The following is a 13,531-nucleotide window of genomic DNA, read 5'->3' on the forward strand; positions in this document are numbered from 1 at the left end:
GCCCGGACTCCGGCTGGTGGTTCAAGGCCGGGGGCGGTGGGAGCCGCTCGACTGCAGCCTCCGCGGGGCCGCCGCGCTGAGCCCTGGGACTCGGGCCTCCGTTTCCCCATCTGCACAGGGACCGCAGGAACTCTGGCTCCATCGTGGGTGCGGGTGACCCTGCCCGCCGCCGCCTGCAGCTCGTGGACGCCGGGGGCGGGGCGGGCGGGGCGGGGGCAGCTGGCAGTCGCCCAGGCCCGGCCTCCGCCCGCCGAGTCCCCGCGCTGCCCCGCTCGCTCCCGGCCGCCGCCGGGCCCTCCTCCGGCGCGGGGTGGGGCCGCCCCTTTATCTGCGCGCTCGCGGCCCGGACGCGCCCGGCCGCCTCCCCGCTCCGCTCCGCCCGCGCAGGTACCCGGCTCGGGGGGCGTGGGAGGAGCGGGCGGGGCGCGGGGCGCGGCGGGCAGCCCAGGACCGGAGTTTGAGGCGCGGGTGCGGGAGGGTCACAGGGGAGGGGGGGGGAGGCAGGACCGCGCTGCGGGAGCCGGGCTCCTCGGGACGCCCCGGGAAACCCGCTGGAGCGGCGATCCTGCCGGGGGAGGGGAGCATCTCGGGGACCAGGGGGCGGGGGCGGGAGGAAGGGCTGCTGCTCCCACCGATTAGGGATCTAGGGAGACGGGGCAGGAAGGGGTGCGAGTCGCTGGGGCTGGGTCATGTGCGGGGCTCTCGCCTGGGGCGCAGAGGGGCTCCTGCTGCCTCGGAGCCTGAGCCCCTTGCGGTGGGGAAGCCTCCCTTGCGGTCAGGAGAGCGAGGGGGTTCCCGCACCCAGTGCGGGAGGGGAAGATGGGGCCTCACCACCCACAGCGTTCGCCTCTAGCCTAGAGGCTTTGAGGACCCAGAAGTTTCCCTGCGACGACCCCTGCAGGCCTGGCCGGATGGCGGCCAGGTCAGGCCAAGGCTGGGGAGTTTGAGTTTGATGGGTTCCCGAGCCTGGCGGCACCTGGGGGGGTGCCCAGCACGCGCTCTGAGAGGGTGCCGCGGGGCGTGGGCCACCTCTGGGCCTTCGGTGCGAGACCGCCCCTCCCCAGCCCCGTCCCCTGCGCAGGGGCTGCTGGCTGGTCGGTGCTGGAGCTCGCGCTGTGTCTGTCTCCTTCCTGCGCGGAGTGACTGTGGCCGCCGTACCCACCCTCTCTGGGTCTGCGTTCCTCCTCCAGGCTCTTCCCTGTGCCCAGAGCATTTATGAGTCTGAGCTCCAGGAGAATTCCTTGAAGTTATTTCTTTCATTCTGACTACATTGTTCAGCACAAATGGAGGCCCCAAGTGCAGTTACAAAAAAAACCCACCAAAACAAAAATGGTTTCTGTTCGATTTTGGGAGATATTTTCTTTAACTGCATTGGGCTGAGTTGGGGAACTGGTTTGCATGCAGGGAGGTGACCCAGTCGCTGCCAGCCAGGGATGAAAACTTGGCTTGTATAATCTGTGGCCACCCACTGGCTGCCTGGGAGTTGGCCGCAGCGGATGAAGGGCAGGAGAGCTGGGCTTCCAGTTGGGTGGCCGGGCTGTGCTCTGCCAACCCCGAGCTGTGACACCTGCTTAGATGCAGGTTGAAAGGGTTGTAAACAGCAAGTGACTGTAAATTATTAAAGTTCTTTGTAAACAGCGAGCGACTGTAAATTATTAATCCTAGTGCCTAACCGTGTTAACATTTCAGGCTGTGTCATACCATGTCATCCTTGTCAGTGTCCCGCAAGCAGTGGTTCTCAACCTTCTGGCCCTTTAAATACAGTTCCTCATGTTGTGACCCAACCATAAAATTTTCATTGCTACTTCATAACTGTAATGTTGTTACTGTGATGAATCGTCATGTAAATATCTGATATGCAGGATGGTCTTAGGCGACCCCTGTGAAAGGGTCGTTCGACCGCCAAAGGGGTCGCGACCCACAGGTTGAGAACCGCTGCTCAAGAGGGTTCGCCTCTGACAACCCCAGTGTGAACTCAGGTCTGGCCTTACTGTTATTTGTCCTTAATGAGATTAAACTTTGCTTTCCATGGCAAGTTAAGGTTGTCTTTAAGGGAGTGTGCTGAACAATCAGAGCCTAGAAAGGCAACAATACCTTTGAACCTTGAACAAGGAGGTGATTGGGGGATTGCCCACCCCCTGTCAAAAATCTGCTTATAAACTTTTTAAAAAAAATTTTAATACATTTTATTGATTTTTTTACAGAGAGGTAGGGAGAGAGATAGTCAGAAACATCGATGAGAGAGAAACATTGATCAGCTGCCTCCTGCACGCCCCCGACTGGGGATGTGCCCGCAACCAAGGTACATGCCCTTTACCGGAATCGAACCTGGGACCCTTCAGTCTGCAGGCCGATGCTCTATCCACTGAGCCAAACCGGTTATGGCTGCTTATAAACTTTTGATTTCCCCCAAAATTTACTAATAGCCTACTGTTGACTGGAAGCTTTACCAATAACATAAACAGTTGATTAGCACGTGTTTTTTATGTTATATGTATTATATACTGTATTCTCATAATAACAAGCTAGAGGAACAAAAATGTTATTAAGGAAATTATAAGGAAAATACATGTATGTACTGTACTTATTTATTGAAAAAGCCCTTGTATAAATGAACCTGCACAGTGCCAACCCTTGTTGTTCAAGGGCCAACTGCATTTTGCATACCAGGAGGCAAAAGAAGAAGTGGAATTATAACCAAATAATATTTATGAATAGGCGATTTTTAGGTAGGCTCTTCAACTCCAAAAGGTCAAGAAATTAATATCCTTAGGTGTTGCCCTGAACTGTTAATTAGCTGGGCTGTTATTCGATGAGGGTGGTATTTTAACTGCTTTGTTCATGTGAAAGCTCCCGGCCTGGCACACAGTAGGCCTAAAACAACTGTTGGTATGTCTCAGGGACTGAAGGGCCCTTTGAAGTTACCGGTGAAGTCACTCTCCTTGACATTTGGAGAAAAAGAGCCAAGAGGGGAATGGACTTGTCCAAGGTCACACAGGGATCGAGTGGTCGGGCCAGGAGTAGAACCCAACAAAAACAGCGGCGCCCAGGCTGTGCCAGAGCCAACACCCAGCATCCGTGTCTATTTCGCTCTTTTGCTTTTGCAAGAGCCCTTGAGGTGGTTAATTGTTAGTCTCTGATTATCAATGAGGAAAGCAGGCTCAGAGAGGCAAGTCACACAGCTGCTAAGTTCCAGTCTTGAGACCCAGTTTTCACACGAAAGTGGGGGCCTGGCTTCTTTTGAACTAGTCTGCTCAGGTGAGTGGTGGACACCCTCCCTTGGGGCAGAGTTCTCTCAGGCACCGCCCGGGTGGCTTCTGTCTGGGCTAGATTTTCCTAGGCCCTTGGGCATTTGGTCTGTTGGGTTTGTCAGGCAGGCTGCTGTCTGCTTCATTCACCATACGCTCCAGCCCTGGTGGTGGTCCTTGTGCCTGGCGTATAGCAGGCACTGAGTAAAACCTGTGGGATGGGTATAGCCTGGCGCTCTCCCCCTCCAACGCCCACTTACTACCCCTCTCACAACCTGGTCCTCTTTTTGTCCCCAGAGGCCTTAAGGGAATCTTTGATGGCGTATCTGGTGGAGGACCCCGAGGAACAGAGGGTAGCAAGCCTTGGCTGAGGAGCGAGGCGAGGAGATTGACCTTCAGTTTAGGAAAAGGGGAATGGGAATTGGGAGGGCTGGGGAGGTGGGAGGGGAGAGGCGGGAGGAGCTGCTCAGACTGATAAGAACTCCACTAGGGCCCTGGGATTTCAGTTCTGAGGCTCTGCCAACCTGAAAGCCTCCCAAACTTGCAAGACATGCCCGGCCAGGCCACATGCCTTTTGGATTACCTGCTAGCACGGTTTCTCTCCTTGATTCTCTCTCCTACTTGTTCAGGGATGGGGCTGCCGGGGCTGTGGGGCTGCAGCCCTTCCCTGGGGTTGCACTTCCCAGCCACCCCTCTTGGGCCTGTGGGCCACATATAAGTCTTCAGGCCTCTGTGAATCCGGAGGGGTTACTCCGAATGGTCTTTGCTGAGAACAATTTATTTAATAAGGTCAGTGTCCCAGAAGTCCAAACTCTAGCCAAAATTCAAACTCCAGGCAAATTTCCCTGTCTCTAAATGTACCCTCAGAGAAAGGTAAATATTTAAAGAGACACAGTTAACTTTCTAAAGGCCCCAAATCCAGTGGAACCAGCGATTGAGAGCTAAAAGGGGACTGAGTTTTTTGTTTTATCAGTCTTCACTGAGGATATTTTTCCATTGATTTTTAGAGAGAGTGGAAGAGAGAGGGAAAGACAGAGCTTGCAACTGCTATTAATAATAATTAATTAATACTATTAATAATGAATAACAATAGCAGTCATTTATTGAGTTCCTAAAATGTGCTAAAACTTTGTTCTAATAAATTTAATTTTTCCAGCAGCCTATAAGGTAGATATTATAATTGCCATGAGGGCGCTAAGGATCAGAGAAGGTGAATCACTTGTCTTGGGTCACACGGTTACTATGTTGTGGAATCAGGAGTCAAACTTGGTTTGTCTGAATCTGAAGTTCACTCATGAGCCTTTATAGCATCTGCTTTTTATTCCCGATACCTTTTATTCTGAATTAGAGGCCCGGTGCTTGAAATTCGTGCACTCGGAGGCGGGGGTGGGGGAAGGGGGCCCCTCAGCTTGGCCTGCACCCTCTCGCAGTCTGGGAGCCTTCAGGGGATGTCCGACTGACAGTTTAGGCCCACAGCAGTCAGACATCTTTAGCGCTGCCACAGAGGCGGGAGAGGCTCCCACCACTGTCGCTGTGCTCACCAGCCGTGAGCCCGACTTCTGGCGGAGCAGTGCTCCCCGCTGTGGGAGTGCACTGACCACCAGGGGGAAGCTCCTGCGTTGAGCGTCTGCCCCCTGGTGGTCAGTGTGTGTCATAGCTACTGGTTGTTCTGCCTTTCGGTCGATTTGCATATTAGCTTTTTATTATCTAGGATAAGGGACAAGAGCCAATCAAGTTTGCCTGATATCCATCAACCAGGCCCTGGACACCTGGTCTCAGCCCAACTTTGCCTGCCTTGCTGTGTGGTCTTGGGTAAGTCACAGCTTTTCAGCCAGCTTTTGGTTTCCCCGGATGTTTCATGCAGAGGTTAATGGCGAGTTTCCTTCTGTAGCTTAGGTCCATCTAGGAGGGCCGAGTTTAGCCTGGATTTGACCAATGTGGGAGTGGGGAGGGGGGAGGGGAGAGAAGTGGAGGTTGTTTTTAGCCCCACCCTCTGGTGACATCACACAAGACACCTCCAGTCCCTTGAAACCCCGCCCCTAGTGACCCTGACCTGTGGAAGTGCCACCCAGTGCTTGGCATCTGGTGAATTTGCCTAGTCCCACAGAAGTCATCAACCCCAGGCTCTAGAGAAACCCCTAGGTAAGCAGTGCAAGAGGGCCTGGAATAGGTGGGTCCTGGCAGCCTAGTGGGCACTCCTCAGAGATTGCCCTGAGGGTGTACCCACCCTCATCCTCTGGCTGAGGTCTAAAGGAAGTAGGGCAGCGGGACCTCTGCCATCTCAGTGCGTGGCCTCTGGGTTCTGTATTTAGGGCCCACTGTGCCTGGGGGAGGGGGAAGGCTGTGAATGAGAAGGTAGCTGTGAGCCAGGGTTTCACTGGTGCAGAGCCAGTGGGTAGCTGCTAACTGGGGGAGACAGGTCCCTGGATGTGAGTCAGTTGCTAGAAGCCTAAGAGAATAATTTACTGAAAAGGACTTGGTTGCCTGCTTTAGACCAGTATTTTCCAGAGTAGTTCTGTGGGATGCAGGTAGGTGTGACAGGAGGCGGAGCAGCAGCAGAGCGGCTAAGAGTCTGTGCTCTGCAGTCAGAGAGCGGGGTCCAATCCAGGCTCCACCTCTCTCTCTGTGTCTCTGTGTCACCTCAGGTAAGAAGCTAACCTCTGAATTTCACTATCCGGAACAAAATGGCATAATAATATTTACCTCACAGGCTAGTTATGAGAATTAATTGCAACAAGGTTGTAAAGAGTCAGCATAAACACATTACATTTCAGCTAGCTTTATAATTATTACTGAGAAAGGAATTCTCGGTCACATAAGCTCGGCAAATGTAGGTTCAATAACAAAATGAAGCAGGCTTCTTTACTGCAGGACTTCTCAGAGCCTTTTTAAAATATATATATATTTTATTTATTTTTTACAGAAAAGAAGGGAGAGGGATAGAGAGTTAGAAACATCAATTCAGCTGCCTCCTACACATCCCCCTACTGGAGATGTGCCCACAACCAAGGTACATGCCCCTGACTGGAATCAAACCTGCGACCCTTTGGTCTGCAGGCCAACGCTCTATCCACCGAGCCAAACCAGTCAGGGCACGTCTGAGAGCCTTTAATATCCTGTGATGCCTGGGGAAGTTCTAAGAGCGGGGTAGGGAGCAGTTGACTGACATAATGGATCACAGAGACCCAGGAACGAGGCCACCGTAGCACGTCAGCCTTCCCTGGTCTTTGCCCTTGTGGTGGGACGGAACCCTTGCTGGATTGGGCAACTCTGGGAAAGGCCTCTCTGCCTCTGGGCTCTTGTTTCCTCACAAAGGAGCGGCATGAGATGCTTTCAGAGGGCTTTTGGCTCCCTGAGGTTCTGAGTTGGGAAGAGGAAGCTGTAGACAAGGATGGAGGCCAGCTGGTTGAGGCGGAAGCCCACTGTCTTGAGGAGGAGAAGATCCAATATTGGTTCCCCGGCCAGCAAGACAGGACAGGGTTTTCATGGTTGGGACGGCAGTGGTCCCATTCATTAGTCCATCCGCAAGGTCTGCTTCCTAAGCCTGCTCTGTCCGGGGAACAGGAAGTGGAAGGGTCCTGGACTCCCCTGTTGTAGCATCTCTCATGCGGGGGAACAGGAAGTGGAAGGGTCCTGGACTCCCCTGTTGTAGCATCTCTCATGCGGTAGAGTAATGACTTCTTTCACACCTGTCTCCCCACTGGGCTAGGAAAGGCTACAGACCAGAGCGACTCCGGGAGTGTCATGTGGGAGGAGCTTAAAGATGCAAATTAGGCTGGGAAGCAGGGGGGGGGGCGGGGAGCGAGGAGGCATGTGGGCTGCCTGGACCATTTGCTGGTGGTAGAGAATATGAATGCCCTTCCTGCCCAGGTCTCCTTACCTCTTGCAGAACAGGAGTAGTTGTCATGAAATCTGATGCAAAGAGTAGTTGTAATAAATCTGATGAATGATGGACAGAAAACCTGGATGCTGAGTTCAGTAAGCTTGTTGGAGGGAACTTACTTGATGGAGGGGAGTTGTCTGGCAGGTGCCAGTTTTTCCATAGATATTTGATTTAATGAATGACATGCTGAATAATGATAGCCTGAATAAAGTAACTGGTACCGGCAAATGCTATTAAAAAACTATAGCATATAATTATGAAATGATTAATGGCACTTGCCACCTTATCTTGCAAAGAGCAGTTTAGGGTAATGGTTACGATTGGAAACAGGCCTGGCTGGCGTGGCTCAGTGGTTGAGCGTCAACCGATGAACCAGGAGGTCACAGTTTGATTCCTGGTCAGGGCATAAGCCTAGGTTTTGAGCTTGATTCCCCAGTGTGAGGCATGCTGGAGGCAGCCGATCAATGATTCTCTCTCATCATTGATGTTTCTTTCTCTCCCTCTCCCTTCTTCTCTGAAATCAATAAAAATATATTAAAATAAAAGATTGGAAACAGGATTTAGATTGTACCTCTGCTCTTCCTAGCTAGGTGGATAATAGGGTACTTAACTTCTCTGTGCCTCAGTTTCCTTATCTGAAAAGTGGCATAGTATCAACTTCACAGGGTATTATGAAGTGTAAATGAGTCCATTAAAATGCTTAAAACAGTGTCTGGCACATTGCAAGTATAGTGTAAGCCTTTGCTATGATTTGTTTTCCTTTCTATAATCTCTACCATATCATGAAGTTCTTGAGGGCAGGGCTCAAATCCTTTTTCACTTTGCCCTCCCCTGGATCCAGCACAGAACCTGAGGCAGAAGAGCTCAGTGCTTGCTGAATGAATGAATGAATGAATGAGTTTTATTTTTTTAAACATTGTTTTTTTGTTTTTTTAAATATATTTTATTGATTTTTTACAGAGAGGAAGGGAGAGAGATAGTCAGAAACATCGATGAGAGAGAAACATCGACCAGCCGCCTCCTGCACATCCTCCACCGGGGATGTGCCCGCAACCCAGGTACATGCCCTTGACCGGAATCAAACCCGGGACCTTTCAGTCCGCAGGCCGACGCTCCATCCACTGAGCCAAACCGGTTTCGGCTTTTTAAAAAAATATATTTTATTGATTTTTTACAGAGAGGAAGGGAGAGAGATAGACAGTTAGAAACATCGATGAGAGAGAAACATCGATCAGCTGCCTCCTGCACATCTCCCACTGGGGATATGCCCGCAACCCAGGTACATGCCCTTGACCGGAATCGAACCTGGGACCTTTCAGTCCGCAGGCCGACGCTCTATCCACTGAGCCAAACCGGTTTTGGCATGAATGAGTTTTAAATGCTAAATTGTATAACCCATTATAAGTTTCCCACAGGAGAAAGTGGGCAGGGGGCAGTAAGTGGGCAGGGGGCGGTGGCAGCTTGTGGAGGGAAAGGAAGTTGGTGTGACATTTGGGTTAGATGGGAATTGAGGGTGGGAGCAGGTCATAAAGTCTTGAAGGCTAGGGTGAGGGGTTAGATTTGATTTTTTTTTTGGAATTGGCAACCATGGATGGGATGGAAGGGCTGGAGGAGGGAACTCTTGTGTGGGGGTGTGGCTGAGGGAAAGGGCTGTTTTTATAAGTTCCTGGAACTTTCAGCAAAAAAGTGGCTTGTTGGGTCTCAAAGGCTATGAAGTATTATCAGAATGCAGTTAGTTGTTCTTTGACTCAACAACCATGAGTGTCAGCTACCTGCTAAGCACCAGGGGTTCACAAAATAATGAGACAAACTGCCCAGCCTCGATGAGCTCCCATTAACAAGTTTAATGCCCATGAGAAGTGTTATATGGTCAAAGGATACATACCTGATGGTAGGAACTCAAGTGGAGAGGTCATCATCTGAGGTTCAGGGGGCCAGGGAAAGTATCACAGATGAAATGGGTTTTGAGGGATGCATATGAGTTTGCCAGATAAGCAAGAGGAGGCAAATATCTCAGGTGAGGGAACAGCTTATGCAAACTTATACATATGTGAGACAGGCCCAGGAGGTTGGTGAGGCTGTGGCTGGATTTGAATACATTGTGGTTGAGCAATACTAGGCTGGAAATGACAGCAGGGACTAGATCATGTAGGGTAATGGAGGGTCAGTGGGAGACTAAAGGGGCTAAAAACAGAGGCGGCTGGTCCGTTAGCAAGGTCATTGTCACCACCAGGTGAACGCTGATGGCAGCCTAAGCACAGGAGAAAACAACGGGCGCTTGTGTGGAGCTTGGACTCAAAGGAAGTGGCTGAAGTAGTGAACCTTATTAGTGAACGCATTCCTCAAACATTATTGAGCACCTATTTAGTGCCAGGCACTGTTCTAGGCATTTGGAACACATCAGGGAGCAGGACAGTCATGAATCAGAGCTGAGCTCTCCCTTCGGATGACTCCTTTCTTCTGAAACTCAGCGTAGGATAAGGGGCGGGCAGGAGGGAGTGAGAACTGGGCATGGGGGTGAAGACACCAGCCCCTGACTTTGCTCTGGTCCCTCTCCCAGCTCCCTTCCCAGTCCACAGCCATGGCCACCTTGGTGGCCCAGAAGCTTATCCACCTTCTGCCCAGTTTTCGGCAGGCCTACCAGGAGCCTCAGCCATCTGTGCAGCCAGAGCCTGTCTTCACGGTAGACCGAGCCAAGGTGCCACCCCTCTACTGGAAGCCGTACATCTATGTGGGTTACCGGCCACTGCATCAGACCTGGCGCTTCTACTTCCGCACGCTGTTCCAGCAGCACAACGAGGCGGTGAACGTCTGGACCCACCTGCTGGCAGCCCTGGTGCTGCTGCTGCGGCTGGCCATTTTTGTGGGGACCGTGGACTTCTGGGGAGACCCCCACGCACTGCCCCTCTTCATCATTGTCCTCGCCTCCTTCACCTACCTCTTCCTCAGTGCCTTGGCTCACCTCCTGCAGGCCAAGTCCGAGTTCTGGCATTACAGCTTCTTCTTTCTGGACTACGTGGGTGTGGCTGTGTACCAATTTGGCAGCGCCCTGGCACACTTCTACTATGCCATTGAGCCTGCCTGGCACGCCCAGGTGCAGACCATTTTCCTGCCCACGGCCGCCTTTCTCGCCTGGCTTTCTTGCACTGGCTCGTGCTACAACAAGTACATCCAGAAGCCCGGCCTGCTGGGCCGCACGTGCCAGGAAGTGCCCTCAGCGCTGGCTTACGCGCTGGACATCAGCCCGGTGGCGCACCGCATCCTGGTGTCCCCCAACCCTGCCACCGATGACCTTGCCCTTCTCTACCACAAGTGCCAGGTCGTCTTCTTCCTGTTGGCTGCTGCTTTCTTCTCGGCCCTCATGCCTGAGCGCTGGTTTCCTGGCAGCTGCCACCTCTTTGGGCAGGGCCACCAGCTCTTCCACGTCTTCTTGGTGTTCTGCACTCTGGCTCAGCTAGAGGCTGTGGCGCTGGATTATGAGGCCCGGCGGCCCATCTATGAGCCACTGCATACCCGCTGGCCCCACAACTTCTCCGGCCTCTTCCTGCTCACCGTGGGCAGCAGTGTCCTCACCGCATTCCTTCTGAGCCAGCTGGTACGGCGCAAACTCGATCAGAAGACCCAGTGAAGGGAGGTTGGCAGCTGGTAGGGAGGGAGGTAGAGTGGGAGCCCAGGGGTCCGGGCTTGGCTCCATATAGGAACAAGGCCTGGTAAAGTTGTTTGTGTCTGCAATGCGGTGTCTCTGTGCGCACGCCTCGGCTACCTAGGCTGGCATTGGCTAGTCCTTGGGTTTAGGGGTTGGCCTGGAGTTCTGGGGTCCACTCCTGGGCCTGCCCTAACTCCCTGACTTGGGAGCGGGAAAGAGATAAAGATGTGGCTACCCTGGTTTGCCTCCCCACATTGCCTCTCACTACAGGTGAGGATGGGGAGGGGGAAGGGGAGTCAGCTGGGGCCAGGACTCTGGTTTGGGGCTTCCAGATTATCTAGAGGGGGTGAAGGTGGAATTTAGGCTAGAGTTAGATTTGAGCTGAGAGACAGAGGAGGTCTCAGCAACGCCCATGTACCAGATTTCATTGGTGGGTGGGGAAGGGGCAGGACCAAAGTGTGTGCAGGACCTTACCATTGTTTGAATCCCAGCCTGGAGTTTTGGAACTTCAGAGTCCCCAAAGGTAAAGACTGTGCTAGGTGCAGGTGGATCCCATCCAGTGCCCCTATCCCTCAGTCACTGTCCCCTGCAGCTCACCCTCCTAGCTTTGGCCTCCATGTTCCAAATGTCCTGTTCCTAGCCATTCCACTGGGCCCTCTGGATCAAAGACTTTAATATTGGGATGGACTGTCAGGGGAAGCACTGAGGAGGGAATAATCAGTATGGCCTGGGGCCCTCAGGGTTTTGGGTTGAGAAGGGTGAATAGGAGTTTGCAGACAGAGAAGAGGAAAGGTATTCCGGGCAGAGGGGAAAACCTGTACAAGGACCAAGGGGTACAGAAGGAGTTCAGTGGGGCTGGAGCTAGGGGCGGTCTGGACTTTGGTATGTCCTGGATGCAATAAAGTTACTGTGATAACAGCTGCCTCTTTGTTTTTTGTCTCCTGTTCCAGGGAGACCCATGGGCCTGCTCATGGTGTGGTTTTGTTTTGTTTGTTTTGTCTTTGCCTGAGGTGACATTGGGGCCTTGTGTACTATATGTATGAACTTTTTAATTTTTTTGGAAGGGCAGTGGGGGGGCAGTTTTATTAAGTAAAATTTAGAAGTTAAAAGAATGTTTTAAAAATATACATCATCCTGCCTTAGCTGGTTTGGCTCAGTGGATAGAGCGTCTGCCTATGGACTGAAGAGTCCCGGGTTCGATTCTCATCAAGGGCACATGCCCAGGTTGCAGGCCCGATCCCCAGTAGGGGACGTGCAGGAGGCAGCCGATCGATGATTCTCTCTCATCATTGATGTTTCTCTCCCTCTCCCTCCCTTCCTGAAATCAATAAAAATACATAAAAAAAACACATCATCCCATTTTATAATTTGTCAAAGATTTCATTTTTTGGCTTCAGTCAAGGAGGATTTTATGTCAATTTTTCATGGTATGGCTATGGGTTAACTTTTATAATAATGCTTTCTTCAGAGTACACAAGCAATATATGTACAGTGAAGGAAAATTAGAAAGTTACAGGTAAGCAAACTCCCCAAATGCCTAAGAAATATGTAGCATCTATGAAGATGGTGGTTAGGAATGGAAGGACAGGATGGGATGCCATCATTTTTGCATGTCTAAGGCTTTCACAAACGTTACTTCACTTGATCTTCTCTAAAATCCACAGTAAGCCACAGAAGGCAGAACTGAAAGCTAGTTCTTGGCTCCAAATTTTTAGTTTTCATTTTAACATTTTCTAAATCCTCTCCTATGTGGCTTCACAGTCAAGTTTTGATTTCCTTTCTGTGAATTACAACAGTAACTCATAAACCCCAGGGCATGTTAACCATTTAAGGGTAGGGTGGTGGACCCCAGATTTGGAGCCTGTGGATCTGAGCCTCGACTCCACTCTTCCTTTTTGAGACAAAGAAAACCCTGAACGCTGGAGTAGTTATTATCTATAACTAGAGGCCCCGTGCACAAATTTGTGCGCAGGTGGGGCCCCTTGGCCTGGCCAGTGATGGGGCTGATAGGGGCCATCTCTCCCAGTCCTGTTCAGGGGCTGGCCGGTTGGGGGGAAGGACTGCGGGAGGTTGGCTATGGGAGCACACTGACCACCAGGGGGCAGCTCCTGTGTTGAGTGTCTGCCCCCTGGTGGTCAGTGCGCATCATAGCAACCGGTCAACCTGTTATAACAGTCGCTTAGGCTTTTGTATATATATAGATAATAAAAGGGTAACATGCTAATTAGACCGGGCTTCCGGACATCTGATGAAGCCAGGGCTGGAGCAAAGCCACCCAGGTCCCCCGTGCCTGCCAGCGGCCGGAGGAGGGAGGCCCAGGTCCCGGGTGCCTGTGAGCAGCCCTAGGGAAGCCAGCCCGGGTCCTGGGTGCCTGCCAGTGGCCGGAGGGAAGCCTGGTCTCGGGTGCCAGAGGGAAGCCGGTGTTGGCAGCCGGGGAAGGAAGGCCTACTCTTGCACAAATTTTCGTACATCAGGCCTCTAGTATTTGCAATAAGGAAGTACAACTAACTCAGCAAGAAGAAAATGCACGTTTCTTGTGCAGAGTCGCAAACGCGTCCACACAGCCTATTTCCTGGAATACAGCCCTTGAATGAAGAGAGAAGAACGCGAAGTCCTTCACAAAGAGAAAAGGGCTCCGCGTACACGAGAAGATGGGCGGTGGTCGTTTCGGCGTGGGGCGGGGCTTAGAAGGGGGCGGAGCCTGGGCCGGCCGGCGCACACGCTGGGGGCGGTGCCTGCGTCAGGACGGCGACG

The 13,531-nt window shown here is 52.2% G+C and overlaps 1 protein-coding gene across 4 annotated transcripts; it reads left to right on the top strand.

Moving 5' to 3' along the window:
- The first annotated feature begins 216 nt into the window (after window positions 1–216).
- On the top strand, window positions 217–11,695 carry PAQR7 (progestin and adipoQ receptor family member 7). 4 transcript variants are annotated; one of them, XM_059690748.1, is made up of 3 exons: window positions 218–387; window positions 4,960–5,060; window positions 9,692–11,695. In XM_059690748.1, exon 3 carries the CDS (start codon window positions 9,713–9,715, stop codon window positions 10,757–10,759), a length of 1,047 nt encoding a protein of 348 aa, XP_059546731.1. In that variant the 5' UTR covers window positions 218–387; window positions 4,960–5,060; window positions 9,692–9,712; the 3' UTR covers window positions 10,760–11,695. The 4 variants fall into 4 exon arrangements, with proteins under 4 accessions (XP_059546734.1, XP_059546731.1, XP_059546732.1 ...); XM_059690749.1 differs by lacking the exon at window positions 218–387 and adding an exon at window positions 1,134–3,258; XM_059690750.1 differs by lacking the exon at window positions 218–387 and adding an exon at window positions 3,734–4,037.
- The last annotated feature ends 1,836 nt before the right edge of the window (window positions 11,696–13,531 follow it).

The sequence above is a fragment of the Myotis daubentonii genome, chromosome 3, assembly GCF_963259705.1.
Source record: "Myotis daubentonii chromosome 3, mMyoDau2.1, whole genome shotgun sequence".
Classification (NCBI taxonomy): Eukaryota; Metazoa; Chordata; class Mammalia; order Chiroptera; family Vespertilionidae; genus Myotis; species Myotis daubentonii.